The 18,640-nt window shown below is 38.7% G+C and overlaps 1 protein-coding gene across 2 annotated transcripts in view; it reads left to right on the forward strand.

Moving 5' to 3' along the window:
• LOC139151163 (glutamate receptor ionotropic, NMDA 2A-like) overlaps positions 1-18,640 on the forward strand; it is a 28,049-nt gene extending 9,409 nt beyond the window's left edge. The window contains exons 3-12 of one of the 2 annotated variants that reach the window (XM_070723756.1): positions 2,397-3,089; positions 4,633-4,853; positions 5,876-6,186; positions 6,647-6,772; positions 7,064-7,284; positions 7,720-7,880; positions 8,388-8,569; positions 9,375-9,616; positions 11,013-11,161; positions 17,977-18,640. In XM_070723756.1, the coding sequence (XP_070579857.1) occupies positions 2,397-3,089; positions 4,633-4,853; positions 5,876-6,186; positions 6,647-6,772; positions 7,064-7,284; positions 7,720-7,880; positions 8,388-8,569; positions 9,375-9,616; positions 11,013-11,161; positions 17,977-18,127 (2,457 nt within the window). In that variant the 3' untranslated portion in view covers positions 18,128-18,640. The remainder of the gene's footprint in view (positions 1-2,396; positions 3,090-4,632; positions 4,854-5,875; positions 6,187-6,646; positions 6,773-7,063; positions 7,285-7,719; positions 7,881-8,387; positions 8,570-9,374; positions 9,617-11,012; positions 11,162-17,976) is intronic. The other variant, XM_070723757.1, reaches the window with a different exon arrangement.

Here is an 18,640-nt window from a genome sequence, read left to right on the forward strand (position 1 = left end):
GTGAACTTAAAGGAATGTTTTCGTTGCTCTTTGTAATACAATCATTAGCGTTGTCTAATTTCAAAATGACGAGGAGTATTTGCTCGAAACCATTTGCAACAAACTCAAACTGTATGTAACAGCATGACATCACAAAGTCAAAGAAATCCATCTCAAACGTATAGCATGAAGTTTTGATGGGTTCGTTAGATTTTTAGAGGTGATGTTGGTGACCATCCTCATTTATGATTGAAGCTTTGAAATGAGACCAACTTTCTTTTAATGAAGAACCAATATGAACAAATCCAGGATACATTATATTTTATGTTTCTTTCACATCATACCAGTGAAGAAGAAACAGTTGTCAGTTTCACTTGGCAGGCAACGTAGACTGAAGATTAATCCGTCATAACGACCTGCCATCGATACATCATTGAATCAGACAGTTTTCCTAATCGTTCCGCTCTCATTGCGTCTGTTCTATATCCTGCTCGCAATTTCGTCTCGATATTTGGATAACAAGAGTTAAGGGAGGGGGATTAAATACTTCTGTTTCGCTCTTCAGGCCAAACCGCAATGGGGATACACGAACGTATTTTATTTCACCTTAAACTATATCACTCAGTGGAACAGACATACTTTATTCATCTCCATTGAAACCGGAATAGGTGAACTCAAGGATGTTAGTTGTCGTCCGCAAAGTCATATCATGGGATTCCATAGCTATATATCATGCAATATCTAGCTCAAACGTACTCCCAAAATCTGTCTCTGTCGCCCCATGTCAGTAATTTTTACGATGAGTATCTCTGGTCCACTACGTACTAAATCCCACAAAATGTTCATTTCAAATATATCATGAGCGTAGAGATTTGGATAGTTTCAGTGAAACGAGAATCAATATTCCTGCTAAAGTTTGCTGTTTCACCATGTCTTTCTATTTCGTACTTTGTATTTTGCTCTCGTCTGTGCCTCCCAAACAGTTCCGCCACATAGATCAAAATATCGGTCATAAATATCACCCATGATCTAATTATTTTGAAGCAATAATAACGCAACAATATTTCGTGACTCAGAGGCAAAATGTGCCATTATCGAGCTAATTACGCCCACGAATAGGTTTAGAAGATATATTTGCTTTTCAGTCATATATATTGAATCTTTTATACATAGGAAGCAGTTAGAGGACTATACCTGTCACGAAAAATGATGGGGAACTGTCACGTGTTTGATAGCACAACCCGTATGATTTATAACCATACGGTTAATTACACAATGCAATAATGATCCCCCATAATAACTGTATACGTCACTCTGTATTAAGTCATTTGACAAAACAATTCGGTCCCAGGTGAAAGCCACCATTGCTCAGGCGATAGGCAACGTATCATTTCATAAGGGAATCCTTTCGTTCAATGGCAACAAGGTAATTAGACTCGGCCATTGAGACAAGGATCAAAAAATTAATAATCGGTCTGGAGAATTTTGTCCCATATGCCAATCTGTTGTACGTCATTCCGGGCTGGCAAAGAAACCTCATCATTTGGACCAATATTATTTTAATGGCGTAATAACCATTTTTCACAATACTGACAGGAAATTAGAGTGAAAATTCATTAGAAATGATTGCAGTCAAACACATTCGGTTAAATCCCCGTCAAAAAAAGAAATTTCTTGTAGCATCAGCGATACTCGAACGCAATTTTTAAAAATGTTATATTAACCATAAGGTTTATGCAAACTCGTCAGCAGAATATCATTATCTACATGTTGCTCAAACATGGATGGTCATAATTAATTCTGCGTGCTCTCGAGACTAAATTAAGTCAGCAAGCTAAGAGAAATCTTCAAAGATAAATGTTTTATTATGAGCTGTAGGGATGGCATTACGGGGAAGAAGAAAATTATAAAAGGTCATAAGAGACCTAGGCTGTTAACCTGTTCACCCTCCATTGCCTGATAACAGTTCCACAATCCTCATTGGTAACAATGGCTTTGGGTTGAACCATGGTGGTCAAGGGGTTGTAAACTTTGTTTCAGTTCTAATGGCTGGACATTCTTGACCTAAAAATTTAGGACGGCACTCAAGAAAAACTGTAATTTTTTCCTTGCGCATGTCGGATTTACGTTCTCATTTACTTGATAAATTCGTAGTTTGCTACGTTAATGCTGTTGTTCATGTGGATTGATTCGTCAAAAATATTTCATATAGTGAAGCATGTAGCAGACAACGCGATGAAAAAATCAATTTGGCGCTGCGATGTAAAATAAAAAATCTGCATACCTTGCGATAATTCTATTAATGCAAATTTTGTTCACAGTGTACTTCTTATTTGTTGAGTGCGTTTTTTTTGTGGAAGACGCTTCGTAAATGCGAATCATGTTGCTCCGAGTGTTTTGATTATTTCTCTTTGTAGGACCTAAACTGGATTGGGGACGTTGTTCACTTGCAAGCGTTGCTCGAAGACACTTGTAAAGTAATGCTGACATTTTTGGAGAACTTCGGGTGGAAGCATGCGGTCCTCGTAACAGGAAACGATCCCATTTCGCTTGAATTCGAAATTGCGATGGAGTATATCTCCCAAAGTGAGTTCAACTCGATGACAGTCACAGCTCACAACATCGACTTCAACACAGACATAAACGATGACGTACTTAGCCTTTACAACAGCCAGTGTTCTATTTTTATGGTCTACGCAAATTTCGAAAACGCCAAAAAGCTTTTCGAAGTAGCAAAGAAACGCGAAATGCTGAAAGAAGGATTCGTGTGGATTACCGCAGGCACGGTCATGGACAATATAGATGCCCTAAGAGAACACTTCCCGAGCGGGTTTATTGGAATAAAACTCAGGAACCCGGACCATAACATGTCCAGAACGATTAAGGACGCCATTAAACTATACGAGGCGGCCATTTTGGATTATGCAAATAAGGGGAAGGATGTTTCAAAGCTACAGGCGCCCGGATGTGAAAAGAATGACGCATTTGCAAACGATTCTTCTTTAACTCTAATGCCTTTTCTGAGTCGCCAGGTTGTGAACAAAAGAAGATTATTTTTCGAAGCGAAATATGTAATTGTCAATATCGATGAAAATTTCCACATCAAGCAGGTAAGTTAGCAAGTATTATAACACGCCACATGCTCATTCCGTGTCGCGATTCGCCAGAATACGTCACGTGACGAGAAAATAGATACATCTAGTCCGCACCAAACCGACGAAAGTGACGTCAGAGGGTATTTTTTGAAAAGCTATTTCCCTCGGGAAATAGTTCTTACCAAATTTGGAAAAGTGCCCGGTCATAGTGTCGTCTGCAGCTTTGCAACACTGGCGGGTGACTAGAACGTGATATGCGTCCGGGATAGGTGACGACACATCCTCTAAAACAGATTTTCCAACATTTTCCAACATTCCAAGAGCGTATAGGAACTTGAATAGCTCATCGACGGAAAAGATTAAGGTGCAACTAAGGATGTCGCTTGGTATGCTTAGAATATTTTTTGAAAGTACCACGCGTACAACTGAAATCGCTGTGGAAACATCGCCCAGTAAACTTGTCACAATGGATTGTTGCGGTGCAAAATATCAAAACACATTAAAAACTATATAACAATACAACATGAGCATTCGGTGTATTATAAAACACCTATAGCCTGGTCTTTATTCGGGCTATAGTGCTCGTCCATTACTCCTCGTGGCCGTGTGTTCCCAGAAACACATCGCTATACCCCTCGGCCTACGGCCTCGGGGAATAGCGATGTGTTTCTGGTAACACACGGCCCCTGGGGTAATAGACGGTCGCTATAGCCCTCATGACCAGGCAATAGGTGTTTATTAGAAATCACGATAACGTTTGTGTGACATTACATCATAGTATTTTAATGAATGGTATGAATCTTCCTGCTTTCAATCCATACTACAGTAGATTGTATACCAATGACACAAAGGAGACAATTTTATGTTGATTTATTTCGTAACAAAAGTTACGATTTTCTTCGATCAATAAAACATAGACAATTGAATGTTAAATAATCACATGCCGGGAAGAGACAAGGGTAAAGATAAACGGACACAACATTTAGATACGAACTAAAATGTTTTTTTTGGGTCTTGCTACTATTTCCTGGCCCTGACGGCCTCCTAAGACACTAGTGATTAAGATAAAATGTTCCTCGGGGAAAGATATTCTGACTCAAATAATTTTTAGAATTCTTTTTAGGGTATTTAAAATTCTTGGAGTAGGTCAAGTTTTCGCAGTCTCGGTACTGCACAAATCAAAAATTATTTTTATCAATGGCGTTAACAGAGGGATGACGGCCATTTTGAAATTCAATAACCCGAAATATTGGGTAATTTGTTTCTCTTCTTGATTTGTCAAGGGAATGGTTGAAAGCTTCGTCGAGCGAAGTTTAAGTCTTTCAATTTCGATGTGCATACCTGAATGCCAAATGATGTGTCCATAAATCTTCGTTCTTGCCTGCGATGTAGGTTCATTGAGGGGTCACATGCAAACTTGGTCTCTGAGGTGTTATATGCAAACAGCTCATTTTTATTAGCCAGCGACTGCAGTTTATTAATCCGTGTAAATAATGATGAGGCACTGACTTGAAATCGTTTCGCTTTTAAAATTATTTTTCATTTTATTCCCATAAAGATAGGGACCTGGCAAACCAATGAGATACAGCTGGATCGAGTTACCTGGCTGGGAAAGTCACAACCCGAAAACTACGCCAGCAGTCCTGAATTATTCGGTCAGAGGATCCAAATTGTCACCGTGGAAGAGACCCCGTTCATCAGCTCATTAGATTTCGACGAGCATGCGTACAGGAGTTGCACGAATGGTATCCTCTGCACGAAAGTCAGAGAGTCAGACGGGTAAGTCATATCACGTGACCTTTATGTCGCAGGATAACATATAGAATAAGTCTGTGGCTAGAACTTCAGCTACTGTGAAATGAAAGGTGTGTTATTATACGAAGCTATACAGCCAAGGGCCATATTACGACTAACCTTCTCAGCCGTTAATAGTAAACACCTATTGCCTGGTCATGAGGGCTATAGCGCCCGTCTATTACCCCGAGGGGCCGTGTGTTACCAGAAACACATCGCTATTCCCCGAGGCCGTAGGCCGAGGGGTATAGCGATGTGTTTCTGGTAACACACGGCCACGAGGGGTAATAGACGAGCGCTATAGCCCAAATAAAGACCAGGCTATAGGTGTTTTATAACACACCACATGCTCATGTTGTATTGTTATAAAGTTTTTAATGTGTTTTGATATTTTGCACGGCAACAAACCATTGTGACAAGTTTACTGAGCGATGTAAAGCGGTTTCAGTTGTACGTGGTACCACTTTCTTTCAATAAATATTCTAAGCATACCTAGCGACATCCTTAGTTGCACTTTAATCTTTTCCGTCGATGAGCTGTTCAAGTTCCTACGCTGTTGGAATGTTGGAAAATGTTGGAAAATCTGTTTTAGAGAATGTGTCGTCACCTATCCCGGACGCATATTACGGTCCAGTCACCCGCCATTGTTGCAAAGCTGCAGACGACACTCCGCCCGTGACGGTCACGTGACCGGGCACTTTTCCAAATTTGGTCAGGGCTATTTCCCTAGGGAAATAGCGTTTCAAAAAATACCCTCTGACGTCACTTTTTTCGATCCGGTTGGGACTAGACATATCTATTTTCTCGTCACGTGACGTATTCTGGCGAATCGCGACACGGAATGAGCATGTGGCGTGTTATAAATGTAAATATTTATTCATCATGACTAAATTGAAATAAATTCTGTCTCGGCGGTGTCACAAATGCACAATGGTCGTCTGCTAGGCAGATTAAAAACATTACTTCAGTTTACATGAAGATGTACATGTATTCTCATCTTTATGCAGTGAAGCTACGGAGAAGTGTTGCGGGGGATATGCGGTCGATCTGCTCAGGGAACTCAGTCGCACCGTCGAGGGCGGTTTCGAGTACGATCTCTACGTGAAGGAGAGCTATGGCAGGTATATCATGGAGAGCCGTCAGTGGAACGGGGTTGTCGGTGACTTGGTCTACGGCCGAGCGGACATGGTGGTCGGGGGTTTGAAGCTCTCATCGGAGAGACAGAAGGTCCTAGACTTTTCCGTTCCCTTCATGGCGAGCGGTGTGTCGGTTATAGTGGAGCAGTCACGCGGCAAGACGCCCCCAAGGGCCGTGTGGGGCAAGTATGCTACCGAATATATTTGCATGATACTACGGGATACTCAAAAATTAAGGTTGAATGCGCTTCGGGGACAGATATTCGTACTCGCAAACTTGTTGAGGTTCTTTCGAAGCTAATTGAGTAAATAAAGTTTTCAGTGGCTTATTTTTGTGACAGTTTTAATTCATTTTCCTCATAGAGTTGACATAGCGATGGCGACCATTTTGACTTTCAAATATTGCGCGGTTGAAATATTGTGGGTAATGTTTTTCTCCTGTACCAAGTTTTGCACTGTGGCCGTTGGGTTTTATCCTTGACATCGAAAGGGAATGGTTTAAAATTTCCTGACCGAAAGTTTGAGCAAAAGGTTATCTTTCAATTTCGTGGCGCGTACATAGTCTACCTTAATACCATGCCTCTCCACAGATATGAAATAAATGTATAATGCTATGTCGATGTCTCTTTATTTTAATATCAGATCCATTTAACTTCCTGGTGTGGATAATGGCCCTCCTGGTGTTTCTGTGGGTCACCAGCATTATCGTGTTCTTCTTCGAATGGTTCAGTCCGACTGGTTACGCAAGGAGATATACAGAACCAAGGGGTAATGTCATCAATTATATCAAAGTTTAAAGTATACGTAAAGAATATCGACCAACTAGAAAAGATCCTATACCTCTTTTTTTCGGAATGAGTGTCTCTGTTTGATTGCATTCAATTAAAACTACTGAACCGCTTAACTTCTCAATGAACGCAACATGAATGTATTAAAGTGTGACCGTCAGGTATCTCGTTCTCTAGAGAATTCAGGCCTATTTTTATGAAAAAAACGTAATTATCATTAATAGACTCGTTACAATTTTGCATCAATGGATCATTAAAATATTATTCCTAGGCTCGAATTTCACCTTTGAAGACTCGATATGGATGACTTGGGCTTTGGTTTTCAACAACTCGTTGCCTCATCGCGTCCCGAAGAGTGTATCCGGCAAATTCATGACAACAGTGTGGGCGTTCTATTCCCTGGTATTCATCGCCCTCTATACGGCGAACCTTACAGCTCACATGATAAAAGTAGAAACAAAGCTGCCAATAAGGGGCTTTATGGACCCGAAAGTGAGTCTGAAAGATTATAGATTGATTGATTGATTGATTGATTGATTGATTGATTGATTGATTTTTTATTTCATTTGAAAAGTGATTATATGTCTGTTTGTCTGTTTGCTTTGGTTTGGTTTAGTTCAGTTACGTTTGGGGCATTTGACGATCAATTCTTGTGAAAATGAATTCGCAATCATTAGGTAGTGAAATTTCGATACAGCGGATCGCGATTTGATCACTTTTCAGACATATTGAGGTACTAAAAGAATTTGTTTTCCGCGAGTAATTGTGTAAAAATGTTTCTCAACAAATAATGAATATGATTTTAGGTTTCCTCGTATCCCCTGTGTACAACAAACAGAAATATACTAAATATCACCTCGGGTCCCATGACCCGGATAGCACACACACTGATGACCTACTTTTTTACTCAATTTTCTATGTACACAGATGCAGAATCCATATTCAGCGAATACGAAGATCAAGTTCGCGACAGTCCAGAACACGAACACCGAAAGCCTCATTGCGTCGTTCAACTACAGGATGCATGGGTACATGAAAGAATACCTGGTCGAGTCCGCAGAACAAGGCATTCAGCTTTTGGACGAAGGGTATGGCCACTTCCGTTCGCAAGACAGCCTTGTGAGGGCGTGCTGGCGTTCAGAGCACCACATCTTGGATTGTGAAAACAATCCTTCATTATATGTGCTCTTGTCCGACCGGACTAAATATTTCTGACTTGTAATACATGTCAATAAGCGCAATAGATGGATATTAATAAGCACAATTTATGAAAATGAAGGATATTTTACAGTGGGGCTTTTTAAAATCAAACTAAACGAATTGTAAATTGCAAAACTATGCTGGATTCTGAATTCTCAGGCCTCATGTATAACAGCGAGAATGTTCAATCAGGGACCTTACAAAACAAAGATGATATAATACAAGTTATGCAGACAAATTAGACAATTAAAAGTTCCATTAGTACTATTCGTGGAAAAGAGAAAACGCCCTCGAGCGTGACACATTAAGTAATTTTGCTCCCCCTTGACGAATCAAACTTGTATTGCCTGCCAAAATCATCACGGCATGACTTATTAAAATGATCTGTCTTTCAGAAAACTTGATGTTTTCATCTACGACGCGATGGTAGCTGAGTATCTTGCAAGCCGAGACCGCCAGTGTGACCTAATAACCGTGGACAGTGCATTCGCCATGGCGGGATATGCCGTTGCCTTCACCAGAGGATCGCCCTGGAGAGAAAAATTCGACGAGGCCTTGTTGAAATTTATCGACAACGGTGAGTATACAGTTCTCCGCCGACGGTGACCTCATGACAAGATTAAGTGCATAGACATTAATAAATGATAAGAGTTAATCAGGAACTGTAATTTGTGAGTATCCTTCTTGCAAGTGCGATAGGTCGTGTTTCGTTTTGGTGATTAATGAACCGATTACGCTTGGAATAATTAGTTTCGAGACACAGTTCAAGACACAAGATGAAGATTAGTTCGTTTAATAGGTGACACGTTCCTAATCAATTTGATAGCACCGAACTTATACTAATTAACAGTCGGTGAGGAGGACAGGAGCAAAATGAGACAGCAATAGATGATACCCTCAATTCGATCAATGAGAAAAAAGCGTGAGCTCAATTTGACCAATATTTATGATGTATACAAGAATGTCGTCGAAGATGTGCATTTTGACTGCATTACATCTTTCTCTCTATCGTTAAAAAATACCTGACAGAAATATCGTGAACCCACACCCAAATGAGCTTGCATTAATGTCGCACACGAGTTGGCGAATTTGTGTTCCTGTTTGAGGCTCTTTTATTGTATTTCATTGAAGAAAACACCAATGTCATAGCTGGCTTTCTTCGATTTCATATCATAATTCTCCCCGAAAGCGCCGTCAATTGGCTTCAATTTAGATCTTTATTACACGCAACAGCGATGGAGGAACAACGATTTGACTAAGTCAAGCGATTTATTCCCACTTAACTAGTCTTTCAATAAAATTTGCATCGGTATCAGACCTAGCTCATTCGTCACACTTAGTGTCTCAGGGTCTCAGCGCTTTCCGTTTCACATTCAACCTAGGTTTCCTCAATTCGCTCCGGGCAAAATGGTTCAAGTTGGACTCCTGCCTCAAGAGGGAATCTCAGAACGAGAACACAGACCATCTTGGACCAGATAACGTCTCCGGGGCGTTTTTCTTCCTCGGAGGCGGAATAGCCGCCAGCGTGATAGTCATACTCGGAGAGTATGTCTTCTACAAGTACGTGAGGTCCTGGTTTGTGCTTATTTTCAAAGAAAAGGCGTCGATTTCTTTAGTTAGTGAGGTAAGCTAAACTGAAATATATCAGTATTTGTCTGACTTAGAATTCAATACGGACCGCGTGAGGGCGTTGTCAGATCGGTCTTTGTCTGTCGCTGTTTTCTCTCAGGACGATTTGTTGCCCACGTAGTGACAAAGCCATCGTTCGTTTGTTTGTTTCTGTGGTCACTTGAAATATCTTTAGTTATTATTTATTTTGCTCAGTGTGGTCACAGGTGATAATATTCAAGATTGAAACATTAGCAATGAATGTGGCAGCTCTCACAATAAATTATTGTGAGAATAATGGCCCGCGAAAGTAAAAATATTCTCGACCGTATGTAATTTTTTTTCCTTGGACAAATTGCCAGTGAGTAAATTTATGTCGATTTTCTCAAACGTAGGATGACTTCTATATTTACAACAATGACGATGGCAGCGTATATGCATTCTTATAAATTGATATATCTTATTTTCCTCACAAGAGGCACTATGATACATGTAATAAGTTCTTGATTAAGATGGAGCTGCACGTTGCCAACACAGTTTTTTTTCAAAGGAATAATTCTCATCTAAGATGACAAGGAAATCCCCTCATACAATATATATATATATATATATATATATATATATATATATAATATATATATATATATATATATATTATATTATATCTATCTATATCTATATCTATATCTATATCATATATATATATATATATATATATATATATATATATATATATATATATATATATATATTACACACGTTTAAAAAAGCAGAGAATTTTAAGTTTTGTATAGTATCAATAGCTTACTCGAAGTATGCATGGGGCATTTATTTTGGTTAAAAACCTCAATTTTTGGTATTGATGATAAAAGTCAAGTCAAAAACTTGATACTATTTTCTGAAAATTAATAAGTAGAAAAAAGGACTATTTTATTTTGCATTATCTATCCTCATTCTAAAATGACATGTGATGAAAGACTGACAACCAAAAAAGTGATAAAAAACATGACTAGCAAAATTAAAATGCATGCCTCTTATTCAACATGTAAGATCTTAATTGGCAAACAAAACAGTCATTTTGTTATATAGCATTTGAAGTATCTAATGTGAAAATTTAAAAAAAAATTGACGCAGCCAGAGTGGAGTTAAATTATTTTTGAAATTCGGAGAAACGAGAAGCCAGGAATTTGGTGATTTGCATCATTTGCATAAATTAACACATCTTTATCACGCACTTTACGAGTGCTTGACCTGCTCAAAGGTGACCCCAACTAATATTTTAATCTTGGGTTAACAAATTAATTGAAATTGAAGGAATGTTTGCAAAAAAATTATTGGGTTGGGTGCAGCAGCGCCCCCTTACATTTGTCTTTGTCGCCCTGTAATGATCGACATCATCTGTTCCTTTTCAGACGTTAGGGAAGTTTTTCTACCCGAGCCAATCAGTAGAGACTTCTACTTTCTGCTGTGAAGCGTGTTACCGGGAGATGCTTGAAAAGAGGGCGCGCCTCGACGAAACTAATGCCAGAATCAAAGAACTGGAGGCCTTGTTGGGACTAAGGTAAGGCCACAGGAGTTGTGTCGACAGTTCCTTGAGGTGACCCACATTTCCCCGGTGAACTCGTCAGTCATCGATCAGTTTTCACTCATAGTCTGGTGCCGAAACCCTGATTTTGGTCGAACCCAAAATTTCGGCCCCACAACGGTTCTTGGTGGTTTCTGTATCTTCAAAGCCTACTGAATCAGAATCTGCATGATGCCACCCTGGCACCCTTGGGCATTTTAATATATTCAAGATGGCCGCCAAGATGGCCACCAAAATATGTAAATGGTAATATCTCAGCTCTATGAAATGTTATCAAAATGATTTTGGTGTCATTTGCCAGGTAAACAGGGCCGAGGAATTCATTTCTTTCATTGCCCAACATGTGCAACCCTTAATTTGCATAAAAATCCAAGATGGTTGCCAAAATGACCCCCAAAACATGTAAATTGCCATATCTCAGCTCTATGGAAAGCTGTTGGAGTCATTGTGGTCTCCTTTGCCAGGTAAATGGGGCTAAGGAACTCATATCTTTCATTGCCTGACATGTACTACCCTTAATTTGCATAAATATCCAAGATGGCTGCCAAAACGACCTCCAAAAACAGGTATAAGTATCATATCTCAGCTCAATGAGAAGCTGTTGGAGTCATTTTGGTCTCCTTTGCCAGGTATATATTGGGTCAAGCAATTCATATTTTTCATTGGCTGACATGTACAACCCTTAATTTGCATAAAAATTTGCATAAAAATCCAAATACCTGTTTCAGTGTGTAAGGATCATATCTCAATACACTATGCCACTGATTTTGGTGTCTTTCAGCATGTTTTACGGGTAAAAAAAATTGGCATCGTTTGTTATATTTGCTATAAAATCAACCATGAAAATCTGAAATGATTGCTGCAAAGTTGGTTTCCACAATAAACATCAAGGTATATCTCAGCTGAGATTGCATACTAGAGACTAATACATTAAGGGTTTAAGGCTGAAGGATAAGTTTCTTTCGTTAAATTAAATGTGAAATATTTCATTTAAAGCCAAAATGACCACCCAATATCAACTATGGCCTCACAAATGGATGCCACAAAAACATTGAGTCGTATCTTAGCCAACCAAGCATTCTTGAGACCTATTTGTTGTGTTTGGTAAGGTTTTATTTGTCGAAGGGTTTTCATTGCTTGTTTTCTTAACTGAAAAAATCTTACTTCTAATGGAGGGATTTTAACCCGCATTGCTGCTATAATGGTTTCCTAAAACATTACACCGTATTTTAATTTATCAAGCATCTGTGACACAAGGTTTTATGTGTTTGGTCTGTTTGAGAGGTCATGGAATTCAAATTTCCATTCACATGATTTGTCGAACCAACCATTTACATTAAATTATGATGAACTGTATCTTTCCATACAACATGAATGGTCATTTTATCATTTGCCAATCAACCACAATAAATGACCTTCAGTCATTCGAGGCAAATTTGCTGAGAATGCATTTGCACTTGCATAAAAGTGACTTGTTTGGTCATCTTTGAGCCAACCTGAGTCATCTATCTTGTTTATCTTTGCACCAACGTAGTCACTCAGATGATTTTTAGGAGGATCTTTTATATTGTTGCCCTTAAAATATATGACCACAAGTGGGTGTAGCAGAGTCCTTCTATGAATACCTTTATCATTGCAGGCATGGTTTTCTGATTCGGCAATGAAGATACTTGTCTCTTGCCACTTTTGACAAGGTTTCATGTCATCCGTCAGGACGTTGTACCTTAAGCTTTACAGCCGTCATGCTAAAAACAAGTCTCTAGTTTCTGCTATAGTGTCATTCATAGGCAGCAGGAATACCAACTTCTTGCGTTTCACACAATTCAGAGCACTTTGAGCAGTTTAATTGCATTACACACACCAATGTTAGATTTAGTGAGGTGTGAGTTGCATTTTTACCAATCAAGCATTCTTAAGAGCTATTTTGATGAGTATGGTCATGTTTTCTTAATTACAGAATTGGAATCTCTAGTGATCTGACCTGAAAATACTTTCAAGAACATTACAAAAAGAGGAAGTTTATCTGATAATGCTAATAATGGTGTCAAAAATATTATATCATGTCTCTATTTACAGAGTAGCTTTTGACACCAATTTTTGTGTCTATGGATACATTTGAACGGTCAATTGCATATAAACTGTACAATCAACATATATCAAAAGTGAAGTCAAAACATCATCGATGCCCTAAAAAGAGTTGCAAAACAGGCATTTAGCCTTAAATGATCATCTTTGAGATCGATTCTAATCTTTGGCCGTACTTTAGGTATCAAGGAACACACTTTTCCCATTACATGAACTGTTTACGTACCATTTATCATTTGGTGGCACGTTTTATTATACTTATCTGTAACAATGTACCAAAAATACTCATTTACAAGTTTTCGACCAGAACTGTAAGTGTCGGTCAGATTCTTGCACAACATCTTCATTGCTTTTGTTATTAGCAGGGTCATTCATATTGGTAGTTGCTTGTTATATTATACTAGCAGAAAATACAAATGTCACAGCCAGTTGAATTAAAGACCGCCTGTAACTTCCTGTGGAATATGGAGGGTCACCTGTACAGCCATTAGGAATGAATTTATGCACTTCTGAAAGAGCTGGTCAGCCTTTACTAAAACTTAAAGTGCAAAGTGATTTGACTGATTCATCTTTCAGCCAACCAAAGTCACAGAAATCCGTTTGAGACCTTGGATCTTTGTTCACTATACCGTTCCTTATTTATATATATAAAGTTAAGTGAAGTAAAGTAAGCCTTTATTGAAGTCGTATCCCAATTGGGATCTTGATCATAAAGTACAATAAAGGTTTTGCAAAATCAACAACAGAAGAGTATTAAAAAAGAGATATATATGGGTAAATCTATATATGCGGATATTACATGTTCATTAATAATTTACTTTTTTCATTTTTTTCTTGTCGAAGTTATATATGTATGGCAAGTTGTTATGCTCGTTATTTTTAGGAGCAGTTTTAGTGTGTTGTGGCTCCAATGGCGAGCATGTAGGCCACTGCACCATAACAAGACACAGCATGGGCACCTAGCAGTTGTGGCTCTTTGTCTGCATACATTTTTGGTTGTTGGTATGTTTCTTATCAAAGTCCAATAAAAGCTTGTACAAGTCACCAAAACAGTACACGTTAGTCTACATTTCATCTATCGGAGAAGTGATGTTATAGGAAACTCATCAGCACTGTTATGTACTTTTGGTTTCATTCGGAGACACAAGGAAAAATGCACATGCTCATCAGTATAGACCTTTTTATGTCAGGTATGTAGTTGATTTGAACTAGTGATGAAGATTGCTTTCGGAGGAGCAAGGTGTATATATGTTTAATTATAAAAACAACAACAATTCAATTAAATATTGGGTAATTGTACTGCAATTAAACTGTTCAAAGTGGTTTGGATGAGTATCAAGCGAAAAACATTGGTATTCTTGATGCCCTTACGGATGACCGTATCGCAGAAACTGTAAAATTGTTAGCAGCATTGATGGTTGCAAAGCTAAGGGTACACCTTCAGGGGGATAGCATGAAATCAAAAGTAGCAAAGGACAAGAATCTTATTGTTAAAAAGAATAATATAATTCATGTGAATAGATGGTTTGACAATTTATATGAGTGGAAATGTGAATTCCATGACCTCCTCTCAAACGGACGAAAACACATACAACCTTGTGTCGAAGATGCTGTATAAATTAAGATATGGTGTAATGTTTTAGGAAACCATTATAGCGGCAATGCGGATAAAAATCCCTCCATTAGAAGTAAGATTTTTTCCGGCTCAGGAAACAAGCAATGAAAACCCTGTGACCAATAAAACCTGACTAAACACAACAAAATAGGTCTCAAGAATGCTTGGTTGGCTAAGATACGACTCATTGATGTTTTTGTGGCATCCATTTGTGAGGCCATAGTTGATATTGGGTGGTCATTTTGGCTTTAAATGATGTACCTTGATATATGTTGTGGAAACCAGCTTAGCAGCCATCTTGGATTGTTAAGTATCCATTTCAGATTTTCATGGTTGATTTTATAGCAAATATAACAAACGATGCCAATTTTTTGACCCGTAAAACATGCTGAAAGACACCAAAATCAGTGGCATAGTGTATTGAGATATGATCCTTACACACTGAAACAGGTATTTGGATTTTTATGCAAATTTTTATGCAAATTAAGGGTTGTACATATGAATTGCTTGACCCAATATATACCTGGCAAAGGAGACCAAAATGACTCCAACAGCTTCTCATTGAGCTGAGATATGATACTTGTACCTGTTTTTGGAGGTCGTTTTGGCAGCCATCTTGGATATTTATGCAAATTAAGGGTAGTACATGTCAGGTAATGAAAGATATGAGTTCCTTAGCCCCATTTACCTGGCAAAGGAGACCACAATGACTCCAACAGCTTTTCGTGGAGCTGTGATATGGCATTTTACATGTTTTGGGGGTCATTTTGGCAGCCATCTTGGATTTTTATGCAAATTAAGGGTTGCACATGTTGGGCAATGAAAGAAATGAATTCCTCGGCCCTGTTTACCTGGCAAATGACACCAAAATCATTTTGATAACATTTCATAGAGCTGAGATATTATCATTTACATATTTTGGCGGCCATCTTGGCGGCCATCTTGAATATATTAAAATGCCCAAGGGTGCCACGGTGGCATCATGCAGATCCTGATTCAGTAGGCTTTGAAGATACAGAAACCACCAAGAACCATTGTGGGGCCGAAATTTTTGGGTTTGTGCTTCGGCACCAGACTATCAGATTAACTGTCTGTTCAGGCTTAGAGTTATTATTTTAGTATTACTGCAAAAATTTTGCACAGGAATCGATGAGTAAACAGACTTGGCAGTATCATGGGGAAATATCTTTAACTGTACCTTTGGAGTGAATGATGCAAATATTTTGTAAATCCACGGTCTTTTCGGTTCTCGTTACGCTTCTGTATCTGATATTCGCACGCTATTTCTTTTACTGCTCAGTTCACGTCATCGTATTGTTACAAAAATATAGTTCATAAGTCGCCTTTGCTATGTCTTAGATATGGTATTTGCCTCTCGGGGCAATACCAGTCATAGAGAAAGCATATCCCGTCCACACGAAGAACTGTTTCGTCAAAATTGTGTCCGTTAGTCTCTATATTCACTATCCAACTTATTATTACCAATAGCAAATAATCATTACATCACAAAGAGCGAGTATTCAAACATTCCTAAAGTAGTTAAGCGAGTCAAAGGCTCTTTTAATCGAAGAAAAAGAGCATTGAATGAAATTAGATGACAGAAACTAGATTAGCGGCTAACAATAAAGCGACCACTATTAATTCAGACTTGTAATTGTGTAATCGCTTTTTTCAGATACAGAAATACCATTTGGCATTTCTTTGAACTGCGTCAAGCAAGCCACTTTCTCCTGTAGAACCAAAAGGCAACGTTATTGTATGTGAGCAAAGTGCTGTCAATGCGCGTGAAATTCAGTTATGCTTTGGCGGCTACATGCTAATTTATTTAAATCTCGACTCCCGAGGACTCAGCTGTAAATTGTGTCATGAATTGGCTTCAGGACAAAATGATCGTTGTAAGGAGGGAAATTCTGCTCTCAGACAAAGAGATCAAAATAAATATTCAATCAAGTATACTTATGAAAATACTTTTCTCACACAGTATAAGCATTGACGACAACAGAACAACAAGAATGATACAAAAGTTCATTGCCGAACCTTGACAATGAATCTGTAACCACATGTGACACTGACAAGGACATGTCGCAAAGTTTTATCTCATATACAGAGAGTAAAATGAAACATTTTGTAAAGCCTCCCTCATTGGGATTCTCCGAAACAGCACTAATGGGGGCGTTGTGATGTTTATTTCATTCCCCGTCGTCCCATTCCCCGCTCGCTCGCATCAATCAGTCAGCTTCTCATACATCCCCATTGGCGATCTGCGTAAACCGTTCGTCCTCATTTGCCGGTTCAAGTTCATTTCCATGAAACTCGTTCCGCTCAATTTGCAACGGCTATTAGGTTGTCTTATTTAAGAACTGAATTTCAAGTCTGTTGCTGAAAATTGAATGTATTTTTATCGACGTCAACCACAATTCAGTGAAGTTAGCCAAGGGAGAACACATTCAATCCGTGTACATAAGTATTCTGTCTTTGAAAGCGTCCACTGTTAGATAATTAGATTGACTTACTTAAAAGGAAGTAAAGTGTTATCGGTATCTTTTCATTCAATTCGAATATGTTTGCACGGTAAACCGTGTAATGTTCTATTTTCGGAGGTATTTTGTGAGCCCAGTTTCCGCTCTTCTATCGGAACGTCAAACTTATTGTATCCGTTTTTCATCACTTTTCAGCGGAATTTCTGTCTGCACTTTAATTATTCACTTACAATTCTTGCATAAGTTCTAAGCTTAGGGAACAAAAACTGAACATGCGAGAAAACGACTAGTATTCTGCCCCGAGTAGCAATATGATCACGCGTGGAAGCGTCAAAGATAATTTTCTTTTCAGCAATAAGGCCTTTTATACCATGGTACTAATATTTTTAGTTGGCTCTTTCAGTTCCGGTTAGTTTCAAGTTCAACTTTTCTAGCGTTCAATTTTGTTCACTTTGACAAGCGAGACGCGCGGAGATCATGGGCCCTATCATCATCATCATCATCATCATCATCATCATCATCATCATCATCATCATCATCTCTGGATTTGAATCATGGTCGCTGATCTCCTACACCTACTGATTTGTGTTCATTTTTTCCGTTGCTGTTAGCAGCGACGCTCAAGACTCAGGAGAAAGCAGCAGGCCTGTCACCATATGGCATGCAAACAACACAACTAACAGAGATGACGCAGCCAGCGAGTGTGAGGACCTAATCAACCAATCAAATAAAGAAATACTTTCAATGGAAACGACTCTCTGAAGGTTAGCAAGGAGAGTGCCGCATTGCTTTTGATGTCCCCGACAAGAGCCCACACTCATTCGTTTCGGACAACAAGTGCAGGCGCTTCAGATCAATTTGGAATGACGACAGATGGCCACGCATCGTTTGATAGGGAGAGTGGAAGTGCCATGGTTATCGTGGTATGTGCGTCTGCTCAGTGATCGGACTGTTTCTCCACAAATGGACGACACCTTTTCCTCATGCGAGTATTAAAAACGTTTCGAAAATCCATTCAGCATCTATTGAAAGGAATTCAGAAACTTGAACTGAGTACAATAGTCGTGTGTTTCAAATTAATCCAGGTGGGACTTTTAAAAGCCACACACTCTTGAACAGCAAACAAGTATCTGATGTTATATCTCTGACAATACATCTGACACAAGCTTATGGTTCAGAAGTTTTTTCTATATTTCTATTTTCTAATTGAATTCAAACGCAATTTACATGCTCACTTGATGTGTTTTCTACTGATGAATAAACCTCAACTACTGA

This window comes from Ptychodera flava, chromosome 15, assembly GCF_041260155.1.
Source record: "Ptychodera flava strain L36383 chromosome 15, AS_Pfla_20210202, whole genome shotgun sequence".
Lineage (NCBI taxonomy): Eukaryota > Metazoa > Hemichordata > Enteropneusta > Ptychoderidae > Ptychodera > Ptychodera flava.